The sequence below is a fragment of the Carassius gibelio genome, chromosome A2 (assembly GCF_023724105.1).
Source record: "Carassius gibelio isolate Cgi1373 ecotype wild population from Czech Republic chromosome A2, carGib1.2-hapl.c, whole genome shotgun sequence".
Classification (NCBI taxonomy): Eukaryota; Metazoa; Chordata; class Actinopteri; order Cypriniformes; family Cyprinidae; genus Carassius; species Carassius gibelio.
Genome location: NC_068372.1, coordinates 3,551,090 through 3,567,127, shown reverse-complemented (window position 1 = coordinate 3,567,127; position 16,038 = coordinate 3,551,090). Strand labels below are relative to the sequence as shown.

At 42.1% G+C, this 16,038-nt stretch overlaps 1 protein-coding gene across 1 annotated transcript; it reads left to right on the top strand.

Annotated features, from left to right (window-relative positions):
* The first annotated feature begins 16 nt into the window (after positions 1-16).
* Positions 17-16,004, top strand: fggy (FGGY carbohydrate kinase domain containing). Its single transcript, XM_052609341.1, has 16 exons — positions 17-203; positions 2,499-2,691; positions 2,776-2,887; positions 2,951-3,102; positions 3,173-3,261; positions 3,513-3,628; positions 3,701-3,829; positions 4,350-4,453; positions 4,539-4,646; positions 4,727-4,788; positions 4,863-5,004; positions 5,328-5,402; positions 7,004-7,124; positions 10,943-11,037; positions 14,635-14,696; positions 14,821-16,004. Exons 2-16 carry the CDS (start codon positions 2,512-2,514, stop codon positions 14,906-14,908), a joined length of 1,635 nt encoding a protein of 544 aa, XP_052465301.1. The 5' UTR covers positions 17-203; positions 2,499-2,511; the 3' UTR covers positions 14,909-16,004.
* Positions 16,005-16,038: the final 34 nt, after the last annotated feature.

The following is a 16,038-nucleotide window of genomic DNA, read 5'->3' as shown; positions in this document are numbered from 1 at the left end:
GGTGTGTATATATGTGTGTATTCAGGCTGATAAACGCGTGTCAGAGAAGGCTTTAGTCTCGGTGATCTGTTCGCGATTCGCGTTCGCTCTGTTTGGTCTCTCTCGAGCGCCGTAGCCGATCCTGAGGCACGTGTGATGTGGACTGTGTTCTGTGTTTACTCTCAAACTGACTAAAGTCCTGCTGAAGCTCTGACTCGACACAGGTACAGTTTCTCTGCCGGAACACAGCTTCACAACCATATAAAACAGAGAAGCTAGCTGCGCACGAGACCCTCAGATATTAATATATAGAGCCTACACACAGACACACACATACTGCCAGTAAGATTAATGTTGTACAGCTGCATCTCAATAAATTAGAATGTCGTGGAAAAGTTCATTTCAGTGATTCAACTCAAATTGTGAAACTCGTGTATTAAATAAATTAAGTGCACACAGACTGAAGTAGTTTAAGTCTTTGGTTCTTTTAATTGTGATGATTTTGTCTCACATTTAACAAAAACCCACCATCTCAAATCAGAATACTTCATAAGAACAATATATATATATATATAATTTTAGTGAATTGACCTTCTGGAAAGTATGTTAATTTGCTGTATCTTATATACTGTATTATATTACTGTGTATTTGCTTTATCTTCCTCTTGACTGTACCTCAGTAGCCGCTTTCTGTGGGGTCAGTGGGGTCAGGGCTTCCAGCGGGTCAGTGGGGCCTGAAGCTCCTCTAAAACACGCCTCTCAGGAACAACATCACACAACCCCATCATTTCACCAACAAAGAGAAGTTATCAGAAAACTAATAAGAAATAAGTCATATATTTGATAAATAGTTTCAGAAATATTTCTGCCTTGTATGTTGATTATAATCCACATCGAATTAAGTTATTTCAAACACCAACTGCTGACTGAAAGTGAGTTTTGAGCTCAACTTATTTTAAAAACTCTTTAATGTTGGTGTTGTTATCTTTCTGAAATGATCCTCGCTGACACTCTCCAGACAAAGAGAAACACCATAATATGTTCATAACCCCTCCTCTAGCCCCAGCTGGCCCCCTTTGACCAAAGCTTTTCACGGGCCAAAAAACCCTGGTCACTGGCCCCGATCAAGCCCCGGAAGTGACAGTGGAAACACGACTGGCCCTGCACTAGTACACCTGATTCAAACACATACACACTAAACATGAATATGAATCCTCAAAGGGTTAGTTCACTGAAAAATTAAAATGATGTAATTAATAACTCACCCTCATGTCGTTCCAAACCCGTGAGACCTCCGTTTATCTTCTGAACACAGTTTAAGATATTTTAGATTTAGTCCGAGAGCTCTCAGTCCCTCCATTGAAGCTGTGACTACTTTGATGATGTTTTTCTCACCTTTCTGGACATGGACAGTATACCGTACACATAGCTTCAATGGAGGGACTGAGAGCTCTCGGACTAAATCTAAAATATCTGTAAAAGTTTTTGTGCCAGTTATTGACATAAGGACGTTTTGAGGTTAAAAAGTCCCCTTAAAGGAATTTCAGTCGTCTTGTCTTCTAGGTGGGGTAAGTCAATCCATAGATCTTGTGATCATGATAACTATCACGGGTTTGCACGTGATGGTCAGGTTGTGCATCTCTTTCCCCAAATTTGACAATCTCTTTTCCAAATTGTCAATAATTGATCTAATTGTGTTAATGTTGAAAGCTGTTCTGTGAAAGAGTTGGTTGGTTATCTTGCTTCAGACTGGCTGGCACACGGATTTGATTTACAACATCCTGTTGCCTTTCTGTGGAATTCGTCTCCTCATGTTTCAACCATGCTCCCAATCGAATCTTTAATTTGTCAGGTTTGGGTCTGATACACCACACTCTCCTTGTGAAGGGTGTCAATGATTGTCTTCTGGACATCTGTCAGATCAGCAGTCTTCCCCATGATTGTGTAGACTAGTGAACCAAACTGAGACCATTCTGAAGACTCAGGAAACCTTTGCAGGTGTTTTGAGCTGATTAGCTGATTGGTATGTCACCATATTCTAATTTGTTGAGATAGTGATTTGGTGGGTTTTTGTTAAATGTGAGCCAAAATCATCACAATTAAAAGATCCCAAGACTTAATCTACTTCAGTCTGTGTGCACTGAATTTAATTAATACACAAGTTTCACAATTTGAGTTGAATTACTGAAATAAATGAACTTTTCCATTGCATTCTTGCACCTTTTTTCTGCAAACATGATACATAAATCTCATCAATAGTGTGAAGATAGATTACAAACAATAAGCAGCCCGAATTATATTACTATCATTATTCTGTTTCAAAGACAGCTTTATAAAGACTGAACAAACCAACTTTAGATGCACCAAACTTTTTAAGCTGAAGAATTTTTAATAATGCTTCTTAGGTTATCGACCCACCTTAAAGATGCAGAGATGATAGTCCCAGTGATAATCATGGTGCTGCATCTGTTCAAGTGTATTCATGCAGCGAGGTGTGTGTGTGTGTGTGTGTGTTGCAGGCCAGCCGGTGACATGAGCAGGTATTATGTTGGTGTGGACGTGGGCACTGCCAGTGTGCGAGCGGCTCTGGTCACGCAGGACGGTCAGATCAAACACATGGCAGAGGAGCCCATTAACATATGGGAGCCGTGTGCAGACCATTACGAGCAATCATCAGAGGATATCTGGAGCAGATGCTGCAGCACTGTGAAGGTGAGCACGCCTGCATCACCAGCCCAAACATCTCTGCATGGATCTCTGTTTACAGAGGGGTTGAGCTTGTTCATGTTGTTATAGCGAGTGACTCAGGACATCGATGTGGAGTCTGTTCGAGGGATCGGCTTTGATGCCACCTGCTCATTGGTGGTTCTGGACCGGCACTTCCTGCCTGTGGCTGTCAATCACACAGGTGTGCGTTTCATGAGTCCGGCAGGTGAGTGCTACACACTGTCTGACCGCTGTGTGCTCGCAGGTGTCCAGGAGAGGAATGTGGTGATGTGGATGGACCACCGGGCGGCAGATCAAGCCTCTCGGATCACTGCCACCAAACACAGAGTGCTTCTGGGAGTCGGGGGCGTGATGTCACCCGAAATGCAGCCACCCAAATTACTGTGGCTCAAAGAGGTGAGGAGTGTGAGCACAAACACTCTTATCTTCTTGAGTTTCAATCCTGAGTTCTTCATTCTGTGATTAGAATCTGAGGGACACCTGCTGGAGAGAAGCGGCACACTTCTTTGACCTTCCTGACTTTCTGTCCTGGAAAGCCACAGGCTCTTTGTGCAGGTGAGCCTTTCATTAGACTGCAGGGATAAAACAACATCGGGATTGATATCTAGAAGAATTTTTACCAAGTCATTTTAATTGATGAAAAATCAGTGAAATATTTCTTATATTTGCAGAGGCTTCTGTGAACATGTCTAGTGATGCAGTGAATGTTTTATTAATGATCAAACAAAGCCTAAAGTTTAAATATCTCCAGTGAAGTGATGTGAATATATGGGGCAGCTAAACAGCAGTTGTGTGTCCTGGTGCAGGTCTTTATGTACTCTGGTGTGTAAGTGGACGTATTCTCCATCTGACGGCTGGGACGACACGTTCTGGAGCGACATCGGTCTGGAGGACCTGATGGAGAACAGTTACTCCAAAATCGGTAGGAGAGAGAGAACCCTGCTCAGTGCTTGTATGGTTCAGCTAACTGACGAGGTGTTGTGTTGTGCTGAAGGCCAGCAGACGTGTTGTCCAGGGACTCCGGTGGGACGAGGACTGACCGCAGAGGCGGCTGCAGATCTGGGTCTGATTCAGGGCACCGCTGTGGGCGCTTCTCTCATAGACGCTCACGCAGGAGGCTTGGGTACAGAACCACACGCTCCTCAATCTCACGCTGAGCTCCTCTTCTGTTTCAGTGTCTGACCTCGTTACTTACTGAAGTCAAACCACCATCAACTCTGTTTCTCCTGAGTAGATCAGACATCTATATAAACATGACTGAACTGACCACACTTGATCTAAGCCTTTCAATGAGAAATGTCAATAGGTGAACTATAAAACAGCTAGATTAAAATCAAAACAAAACCAGTTTTGTTTTTAGTTTTTTATGCACTGGTCAATGTTGATTTTTGTCTGGATTGCTTCCATATCATGTCTTCTTTCAGACTAGTGGAGAAAAAAACGTATAAAATACAAGTTTAAGCGTTTATTATAATGCAATTTATCTATTTGCATCTATAGATTTCAACTCCAATTATATTAAGAGTTTTCTTTCTCTTACATGCACCAAAACTTGGTTATGCTACAGTCAGTGTTTGTGATTCTTGTGAGTGATCAGCTGGTGTAGTGTGTGTGATCCAGATGTTTGTGTGGTTGTTCTGCAGGGGTGATGGGGGCAGACGTGACCGGGCATCAGCTGCCCTGTGAGCATCATCCCGTCTCGTCTCGTATGGCCCTCATATGCGGCACGTCTTCATGTCACCTGGCTGTGAGCTTCGTTCTGATGTGAGGCTGTGTCTGTGTGTCAGATGGGGTGATGGCTGAATCTCAGCATGTGTTTGTGTTCGTCTCAGGTCAGCACACAGCCGCTGTTCGTCCCCGGGGTCTGGGGCCCGTATCTGTCCGCCATGCTGCCGGAGCTGTGGCTCAATGAGGGAGGACAGAGCGCCACGGGACGCCTGGTGAGAGCCGAGCGCTTCAGAATCAACATCATGATGAAAGTCTGCGTCAGACTGTGCAGTGATGGGACGTGTGTTAACAGGTGGAGCATGTGGTGAGAGGACACGCGGCGTACAGGCAGCTGGAGGAGCGGGCGGAGCACAGGTGTGTGTGTCTGTCAATCATCCTCCTCACATCTCTCTGATCTCAGTCTCATTTCACCAGTCTGCTCTGTGCAGCGGGACACACGTGTACTCGTACCTGAACGCTCACCTGGAGAGCATGAGCGCAGACGCAGAGCAGCTGACGGCCCGTCTGCACGTCTGGCCTGATTTCCATGGCAACCGCTCTCCTCTGGCCGACCAGACGTCCCGCGGCACGGTGAGCAGGACACGCCCCCGACTCACATCACGTCTGCTGATCACACACTACAGATGAGAACTGAAGGGTGTTGCCATGAACTTTCTATGATGTTGTGTTGTGAGTGCTAAGCTGTTTCTAGGATTAATAATTACAATGAGGTACAATATCCTTACAAATTAACATTTGAATGCATTATAATGGGTAATGGCAATGTTTTTATGAGGATAATGGTGAATGTAAGTGGCCCTAGAAAGAACTTGATTTTGTTGGTCAAATGAAATGTCTTCCTTTTCTGATGTGCTAGTTAGTGATGTGATGTGTTCACTGATGCGTTTGTGCAGGTAGTGGGTCTCACTTTATCACAGACACTGGATGATCTGGCTCTGCTGTATCTCGCCACGCTTCAGGCCATCGCTGTAAGACTCACACACACACTCTCACTCACACACACACACACACACACACACACACACACACATAAACACACACACATACACACACACACACACAAACTCACACACACTCACACACACACACACACACATAAACTCACACACACACAAACATAAACTCACACACACACACACACATAAACACACACTAACACTCACTCACTCACTCACTCACACACTCTCACACACACACACACTCACACATACATAAACACACACTCACACACACACACACACACGTAAACACACACTCACATACATTCAGTCACACACACACACTCACACAGATGCTCCTTTATGAAAATGATCACATCTTCCGGTGTTAAAGAGTCAGTAAGATGAAAATTCTAAGCATCCTATCACTGTTTATAAGTCCTGTACATTAGGTTTAAATCCATCCAAGGTTAAAAAACATTGTCATTTTGTTAAAATATCATTTTAAAATTACCTGAATTCTCAGAGATCCCCAAACGGTTCACACGAAGCTGTTCAAAAGATTCAGTTTCCTTAAACCCCACCTTTCGGTAGCATACTGTGTTCTGATTGGTCAACTGACATAGTCAGGTTTGATTGGTTGTTCTGCACACACCTCCACGGTAAACTATGCGTTAGCATCTGTTTGGGGTGAATCATGTCTTATTCCTCTCAACGCGAAGCAAACAGTAAAATAAAAAACTTGAACAGTCTCGCTGCTTTTCTTCTGTGTGGGTGTACGTTATTCAAGCCGCGCTTCAGTTTGAGTCTGAATAGAGCGTTCAGCGCGGGGGCGTGATCACATATAACGAAGGGAGACATGACTTTATCACAGGATATCTGTTTTCGGCAGCACTTGTTTAAAGTTGTTTAAAGTAGACATGTCAAGCTTTCTATAGATATCTCTCTCATGTCTCTTCGTTGAGTATTCACGGAGTTACACTTCATTTTAATGACGTGTTTGTACATGACGATCAGCGCAGACAAAGGCTGCAGACAGAACACATACTGATAAGACGCTCGGGAGAAAACAAACACATAACTTCATAATCATACTTCATGTTGTGATTCGGAGATGCTTGTTGGTCTAAATAAAGGTTGTAATGAACCATCTTTTATGGCCAAACGCTTTGAAAGTCCCGCTGTACTCACCGAGATTAGAAAAGCAGTCATCAGTGAAATGTTGTGAAACAACAAAACTTGCCTCTACAATTAAAAACACACTGACTCCTCGACATGATGCTCTCACACCAACCAGAGCGTCTGTGTGTGTGTGAGGGGGGGGGGGGGGGGGGGCAGGTCAGAGGTCAGTTTCTCTCAAGACGGTAGGCGGAGATTATTATGCAAAGTGTTCTAGTGACGTACATAGAGATGGGCAAAAGATTTGAAATCTATAACGACTCGTTTCAGCGATTCAGAGTCAACTCCTTACTTTAGGAGCCAATAACTTTATAAATCGTTTACTTTTTGGTTTAATTACTTTGCACATTGTTTACACTGATGGACAGCTACATCATACACTGTAATACAGGTAATTTTTGATTTCCCATCTGTGTGGCTCTTTAATGTGAATGCATCTCTGTTGTGTGAAGCTCGGCACCAGACACATCATAGACGCCATGAGAGCGGCAGGACATGACATCACAACCCTCTTCCTGTGTGGAGGACTGAGCAAGAATGCCCTGTTTGTGCAGACGCATGCCAACACTACAGGTGACTGCACTCATGTCTGCATCACTGACCTGCGCAGACCACACGTCACACACACCCTCACACACCCATCACACACACCCTCACACACACTCTCACACACACACACACACCCTCACACACACACATCACACACACCCTCATACACCCATCACACACACACACACCCTCATACACCCATCACACACACCCATCACACACACACACACACCCTCACACACACCCTCACACACACACACAGAGTCTGAGCACTGAACATCATCACATGGCAGCACTGTGTGTGTGTGTGTGTGTGTGGTTAGTTAGTGGATGATGTGATTCTCTACACCGGTGTGATCTGTGAGAACTAGCTTCATGCATCCACTAAACCTACAAGATATTCTCGATGGCCCTTCTGCACTGCAGTCCTTTAACACCTGAAGTTTTGATGGTTTGCTGTAGTCATTTCGACTGGCTCACAGTATGCTCTTCACCCATTATTCCTGCACTCTGTGGTGAGTTCTGCATACCTAGCCTTCTTGCGCTCGGGTGCTTCCACCATCTGATCTTCCCAGGGGACAGTAAGTTTCAGTAAAACCACTTGCTTTGGCGTGTGGAGTGGTGGAGTGTACAGGTTGGATGTGCTGTGGAGAACATCATAAACTGACTGAAAGAGAAACTTAATGTGCAATGGTTCAGCTCTCCAGAGCTCTGTCCAGGTGATCTAGCGAGGCTCTTCATGCTCCCATCCGGTCCAGACTCTTTTCTTGTACGTGCCGAACATCTTGCTGTAGTGTTCTTCCTCCTCTGCTCGTATCTCATCCTGTACCAGTGTTATGATCAGGCACACTGGTCACAACATAAAACGACCGCGAAGTCAGTTGGACTCATTTATCTAGGGGATTTATTAATAAGTCGAGTAAATTACAAACAAAACAGAAAAATAAGAGGAAGACTATCTACAATGGGACAAAAACAAATGCAGGAAGATCAACAACAAGCGTGGATGCCAGAACTCAAGTCTCTCCTCTCCATGGAGTGCCTCTGATTTTAAAGGGTGTCTCTCCGCCCACTTGTTAATGATCACACCTGCACACAATAACACATGAAAACATATTGCCAAGCAGCCAAACATTAATAGAGGAAACAGAGCCAGCACAGGTAGTGGAGGGACGTAACAACCAGTTAATGCTTCTCCTTCCCATGGCTTTTGTCATAAAGTGTTTGGGGAAAACTGCCCAGTCCTGCCCACCTTACTGCCTCAGTCCCCAGAAAGATGTTATGCCAAAGCCATGCCTCCGCTCTATCTACAGCAACCTGAGCCTGACTTCACGAGGATTCCTGTAGTCGTTCATCAGTACATCATAACATCCCTGGCTTGAGTAATTTTGAACTCCTCTAGGTCACTGATAGCAAGCTGAAGCTCGAGGTAATGCTCATACAATACTGCTTAGAGAGTAAAGGAGCCCCAACCTCCTCCAGATGAACTCATTGATAGTTTTCTCTACAGCTTCCACTGTTGTCATTGGCATCTCATACACTAGAAGAGGCCACAGCAGTCTTGGCAGATCTGCATGTTGATATATCCAGGCTTTGAACTTTCCTGGAAGCCCAGATTTATCTCTCACGGTGAGCCAGGCAGTCAAAACACTCCTGGTTTGTTGCATTGTGGCTGTGTCCTTCAGGAAATTGTCGAAGACCTTGCCCAGACTCCTGACTGTTTTTATTCTGTCACTGTTGGATGAGTCCCTCCCAATGTAAAGCAGAACTGGTCAGCCACTTTTCCCCTTTTTCATGACTAGAAACCTGGACTCATCCTTGTCCATGCAGTGAGCTATTCCAGTTCTCGAAGAAGCCATCTGCAGCCAGAAACAGATGTTGCTGTCACTGTTAGGTCATCTGTGAATGCTCTTCTGGGGGGCTGCCGAGTACCAGATCTAGACATTGGGCTTCTACATTCCACCTCCGCTGACTTGACAATCATGTTCATGGCTAATGCAAAGAGTGGCACTGAGATTGTACCCAACCAGTGCCGTGATGATATTAGTGACCTTGAAGAATCTCTTAACCTAAATTCACTATAATAGTCCAGAATTATGATACTAATCATCTCTGGATCATGGTGTCTTGTCATTGCTGTCTTGATGAGCTTGTGTGGGATGGAACTGAAGGCATGTGATAGATCTAGCCAGAGTGCTCCAAGGTCTCCTCTGCTTCTCTTGCCTCTCGGATCAGCTCGGTCACTATTCATGTTTGCTCCAGGCAGCGCTGGGACTCTCCCCTTCTGTACTGAGGGGTCTGTATGCATTCTTTAGGAGGAACTCAGTTAAACGTTGGGCCACAATCCTCTTCTTTCAATATTCCCTCCACCCTTTCCACTGCACAGCAACCTTTTCTCTTCACCAGATCACCTTCAAGATCCTCCAGAGACACACTAGGAGCCTTGAGCACTGCTTATAGACCTTATAAGCAGTACTCCACTGAGTTTGGCCTTGCAGTTTTGACTGCTTCTTTGACTTCCTTCAGGGTTAGGTTAGATGTTTAATTGGGTCTCTGGTTCCTGGAAGGTGTTACCAGTGCCTCACATATCCCAAAGTCTTGCTCCCTCAAATTGTCAGTAAAGGTGAAACTGAGATGGTGATTGCAGAGCAAAGGAGTTGGCCTCTCGGTGTCGGGGTGATTCTGTAGCCAGAAAGACTGTAGTGTGGTGTGTGTCTCTTCACTTCATTCTATGTATTTTCTAAGGTCAGGTTTGCATATTTTACTTTTAGATACTCTTTGACAATTTGATGTTTTATAATGCTATGATTTGATATGGTTCAATTTGATATGTAATTGGCAGAATACATATTTAACTGACTGATAATAAATTGTTACATTTGATTTTATTCTGTTTTACTCTGTAATTATTGACTCTAGTAGATTATCTTGCACCTTCCTCAAACAGGCAATATTTGTCTGGGGGATCTTCAGACCTCTATGATTTCTACACTCCTTTTCACAGATTCAGACTGCACTCGTCATTAATTTTCCTCTTGCTTGGTTCATTGCCAACTGGTCCGCCCTGTTGGGATGCTCATCCTCCCGCCCTGGGCTTATAGTCCTGAAGGGTTCTTCGTAGCTCATTTGGGTGCTCCCTCACACTAGCTGTAGTGAAGGTTGCTAGCCCTTGATGCCCCCAGATGCTGTCTTCTCTCTCTCCACCTTTCTTTCCATGGACATCTTCCAGTCTTTCCTGGAGGTTATATGCAGAGTCAGAAGTAATAATTCTAACATATACCTTCCGGTGCTACTTGAACACATTTTCGGTGATGAACCCGGGATATATATCATGGTAGTATTTTGATTGCACTACTTTTATTTTTTTTCTGACTTAAATGTAAGAAAACCTGCTGCATTACAATAATTGTTAACTAAATATAATATTGATAACTTGACATACATTTTTGTGAAGATAATTTCAGTGGTGTCTGCCGTGGCACAACTAAGCACTAGGCAGTCGCTATGGTGTTCTGGGTGGTTGCTAGGGTGTTGCTATGTGGTTGCTAGGCAGTCGCTATGGTGTTCTGGGTGGTTGCTAGGGTGTTGCTATGTGGTTGCTAGGCAGTCGCTATGGTGTTCTGGGTGGTTGCTAGGGTGTTGCTATGTGGTTGCTAGGCAGTCGCTATGGTGTTCTGGGTGGTTGCTAGTTCTGGGTGACCAAAGTCACCTGATTCAGACACAGTCAGATGAAGAGAAGTGAGTGATCCTGCAGTGTTTCAGACACACACACACACACGATCTCTTGGTTCAGTGCACATTATGAAGCTTGTGTGTGTGTGTGTGTGTGTGTGTGTGTGCAGGTCTGCCGGTGGTTCTGCCAGCGGAGCGAGAGGCCGTGCTGCTGGGTGCCGCTGTGATTGGAGCCTGCGCTTCATCTGACTACAGCTCCATACAGGTACAGCCCTCACTAACACACCACTCCAGGATTTCATGTGAAGAGACAGATTTGATGTGTGTGACCATTACCTGTGTGGTGCCTCTTCGTAAACCAGCACTACTATCTCAAATATATAGTGAGTCAGTAGTAGCCTACCACTTAAACTAGTACCAGGTAAACACAGAACAGTACAGTTCAACTTGTTACAGGTGACTATTGAATTGACAGAATATTGTCAATCACAATAGACCAGATAGGATGAATGAAGATTCAATCAAATGAAGAGAAATGTAGCATTCATGAGGAGTTTGTAGGCCGCTCTGCACACACTCTCAGTCAAAGAGTACAGAATACCCAAGACAACACTCAATATAGCCCCGCCTCCTGAATAAAAGAGCCAATCGCTAATCAGTAAAGTCATCACTGCAGCAGCCGTTAGATTCCCGGTTGCTATAGAAACACTATATCTATAGGTTGCTATAGAAACGCGCTAGGACTGCGCATGCACCGGCTGATCTAGCATTAATAATACGCTTTTAACACCATCTGAAATTTAATTGTCATCTTGGTGAATAGTTTCGGAGAATCTTCACACATGGACATAATGTTCAAAGCACATCTCTGAGATTATTGAGTTGACGTGTCCCACCGAAGGCATATACCAGCACATGTTCATGGGGTAGTGGCTCAGGCTCAACACTGAGGATCGGTCAGGCCAGCAGATCATATATAAATAAGTTATTGTTATTTCACTGTTTTTGACCTGTGTAACCTTAAGATACCAATATTTTAGAAACCAGTGAAATTTTTAAATTCTCATTTCCAATTTAGGATCACAACACAAACTAATACCGGCATGACTACAATACAGATCAAACATTAATCTCAAGACCAGCCTCTTAACATCCTCATGCCTCCACTTAATGTTCACTTTATCAGTAAGATCTTCCTCATTCACTACCTCACATGGACACATTAAGCCCTTTCACACATACAGACTTTTCCGGAAAATTCATAAATTCACAAATCATGTGTGAACAGGATCTTTTCAAAAATACCGGTAAATTCGTTCCGGCAATTTACCGGTATGAGAAGTTGTAACATTACCAGTAAATTGCCGGAATGTTGCTGTGTGTGAATGCGGAAGGAAAATTACCGGAATGAGCACGTACGAGTTCAGAACGCGGTGACGTAAGATGTCTACTCCGGGCCAATCTCAACAATGTGACGCATTCACGCACTGTTTAATAAAATAAAATAAATGTTATCCAACTGAAGCGACGGTGAAATTAAAGCGCTTCTCTTTATCCGGGCGGATGAATAAATTTTACGTCATCTGAGAGAAACTGTTAGTGATGCAGTAACGTATGATAAAATAACTGTTACCTGTCTCCGAGAGCAATGCATTCACAGGACAAAGACAGGTCATCAATAAACTGAAAACATTGCGTCTTAATATCTAAAAAATAAACGACCATCACAAACGAAGTAGTAGTGGAAGTGTTTCTCGTTCCTATTATGACTTTTGTCAATCTATTTGGGGATCCTGCTACTCCACAAATCCTGTAGCTCTAAACCAGTGGATCTCGACCTGCGGAACGTCATGAAATCACATGCGGCCCACCAGGCCGAACACAATGAAAAATAATAATAATAGCTTTAGGTTTTTTAACTTATTTTATTTTTTACAAAGGGAAAAAAACATAGGGGACAAACGAGAAGTCGGAGCAGTGGAGAAGAGTGTTGGACATTCGGCATCAACTTTCGGTTTGCCCCGCAACTCACTTGAGGATGTTCAGCCCCTCTTTTTTTCCAATTCTCCCAAAACAGCTTATACCGTTTCAGCTATTAAAATAGTTCAGTTTTGTATGTTTGGAGCAGTTTTTGATCGTTAAACAGGCATATAAGTTTTGTTTTTAAAGCGGCCAGCACTGAGAGAGTTGATCATAGCCTGTGTTTAATCAGTTTAGCCTTCTCAAATCACCACGAATTGTCTGAAATAAAATCTAAAGATATAAAACAGTTCAAGCATGTAACAATGTTTTAAAGTTAAACCCAGATACATGTGCGCTATATCGAATATTTTGTGTGTAGAGTGCAAGATAAAGCACGCTTTTTTGGGACATATATTTGCCAGCGCGATCATAATGTAAAATAAAGAAATATAAAATAAAGATGCTTTCTGCCTTCTCGTCTTGAACAGGAGAGCTTACAAAAATAAACCGAAACTCAGTGAATACATGCCTCACAGACATGATAAATACATCTATAGAAAGCTTTAAGTCCGGCAACTTCATCCTTGGGACACGGACTCAGAAAACACTCGTTTATTAGTAAATAATTCAAATATATTTTTACTATTTCCCTCTGTCACATTCATGGTCACATTTGTCACATTTTTCTGGTACTTTGGGACATCTTTTGAACTCAGTTTGAACGCAGAACTGTTTATCTGCGCTGATAGACTATCTGATATGAATTTGGATCAGCATAGTCTACATTTGTGAACGCACCTTTTCTGCAAAGTGCGTCTAACAGACTGCAATTTACAATCGCAACTTCATTGTGCTAATCCTTTCAAGACGATTTTCACTAAATTGGTCAGCTCCCGACAGGATCGGGTGTTTTATTAATGGTGAGTATAATTATTTAATCCAGTCGTCTATTACGATGTCTCTGTAACAAAAGCAGTTGCATGAATACTAAAGTTTGAAACAAAAAATTAAACCGTCAACAGAAATACTGAACAGGTATTACCCTCCATGTTTAAAAATACAAGTGCAGCTTTTTAGAGATTAATGACATCACAGAATTTACCGGTATTTTGGAATGGATGTGTGAATGGTGCTTTTCCGGAAAAAAGACGGAATGTCGTTGACTGTGTGAACAGCGCATTTTTTAATTTACCGGTAAAGTCGTTCCGGTAATTTTACGGCAATTTACTGGTATTACTGTGTGAAAGAGGCGTCACCCTGTTTGCACATTTGCTTCTTGTACATCCCTGTGTATATTAATATTTAAGAATACAGTTTACTTTCATGCACATTATTTTGCGTTCTATATTTAATTCTACAATATACATCTTTTTTATATTTTATTATATTTTTATTGTTTACTTTTATTTCATTCTTATATAACTATATTTATGTGTATTTTCATCTGTGTTGTTTTCTTTAATAATTGCACTGTCCATGGAGCGGACCTGACTCACATTTCACTGCTGGTTATATATGCTGTATTTAAGTTTCTGTGACGAATAAAAATCTTGAATCTTGAAGACAAGTGAAGTACATAATAAAATGACAAGCAATAGCACAAATAAATGCAATATAACAAAGATGAAGATGAAATAGACAGTACTTTACAATGCTTGTGAAACTGTATGACTGTGAAGTAAATATACACAGATGAAAGCTACAGAAGTTTTGAATTCAGAGCAGTGAGTGATTCTTCTTAAAATGATTAACACCGAGAACAGAAGTTATGAGGCTGCTGTCATTTTAAGACTTGATGCACAAATCCATTATCCAATATTTGCTGTAATGTATCCGTACTATATAAAGCACTTTAGGAATAAATGTGACTTGCCAAAGGAACATTCTGGTGTGTTTCTAGGAAGCAATGAGGAGAATGAGCAGAATCGGGCGTGTTATCAGACCAAACCCTGAACTCCAGAGGTAAGGTTCAATGATGAGTTCATGCTTCATTATTTTATTCTGTGTCAGTACAATACACTCATATCTCAGGATTCGTGTGCATCAGCGTCTGTAATAGTGAGACTGAATGTTGGTCTGTGTAAAGCTTCTACAGGAGGAAGTACGCTGTGTTTCTGCGGCTTTATGATCATCAGAAGGAGTGTGTGGAGCTGATGGAGGCCGAGGCTGTTTGACGCGGAGATGCTTTCTGAAGAGCAAGATTAAACACTGAGATCCTTGAAGACTGCTTCAGATAATAAACAACACCAGGTTTTCATTCATCCAGGAAATGTTTTCACTGAACACACAAATACTGATAGTACTTAAGGGTTCAGCCTTCTACAAACTCGATTCCAAAAAAGTTGGGACACTGTACAAATTGTGAGTAAAAAAGGAATGGAATAATTTACAAATCTCATAAACTTATATTTTATTCTCTAAAGAATATAAATAACATATCAAATGTTGAAAGTGAGACATTTTGAAATATCTTGCCATATATTGGCTCATTTTGGATTTCATGAGAGCTACACATTCCAAAAAAGTTGGGACAGGTAACAATAAGAGGCCGGAAAAGATAAATGTACATATAACAGAACAGCTGGAGGACCAATTTGCAATTTATTAGGTCAATTGTGAACATGATTGGGTATAAAAAGATCCTCTCAGAGTGACAGTGTCTCTCAGAAGTCAAGATGGGCAGAGGATCACCAATTCCCTCAATGCTGCGGCAAACAATAGTGGAGCAATATCAGAAAGGAGTTTCTCAGAGAAAAACTGTACATTGTCCCAATATTTTTGGAATCTAGTTTGTACACCTAAATACCACACAGATGAAATCAGATAAAACCACTTCAGGTAAAAGAGGAAGAGGAACCAAGTCTTTTTAAAAGATTAGTTAAACATGATTTATTTGTGTGTGGGTTTTAAAAACATTAATTCACAAAATAAACATGATATTGAAATGTGTCACTTTGTTTCTTACAGTTATTTTGGAATAAATGTAAAAATGCTTAAAATACTAACTTGGTATATACTTAGATTTAATAAATCATTGATTACTGAAAATGTAAAAAATACAATTTAGAATTGTTTTTGTTTGTTTTTTATTTTTGCAAAATGTCGACAATACAGGAATAATTCCCCCAAAAATGAACATGTGCTGTTAGTTTACTCATCCTCAAGCCAGCTAAGATGTTGCGGACTTATTTTCTTCAGCACAACGGTAAGATGATTTTTAGCTGAAGTCGTGGTGAATCGTACAGTGCAAGTCAATGGCTACCGTCACTCTGAGTCAAAAAAGCACATCAGGCAACACATAATG

Coding starts and splice junctions, on each gene's coding strand:
- fggy (XM_052609341.1), top strand. CDS start 2,512: ATGAGCAGGTATTATGTTGGTGTGGACGTGGGCACTGCCAGTGTGCGA. Junction 3,103..3,172: donor AATTACTGTGGCTCAAAGAG/GTGAGGAGTGTG, acceptor TTCTGTGATTAG/AATCTGAGGGACACCTGCTG. Junction 14,697..14,820: donor CCAAACCCTGAACTCCAGAG/GTAAGGTTCAAT, acceptor GTCTGTGTAAAG/CTTCTACAGGAGGAAGTACG.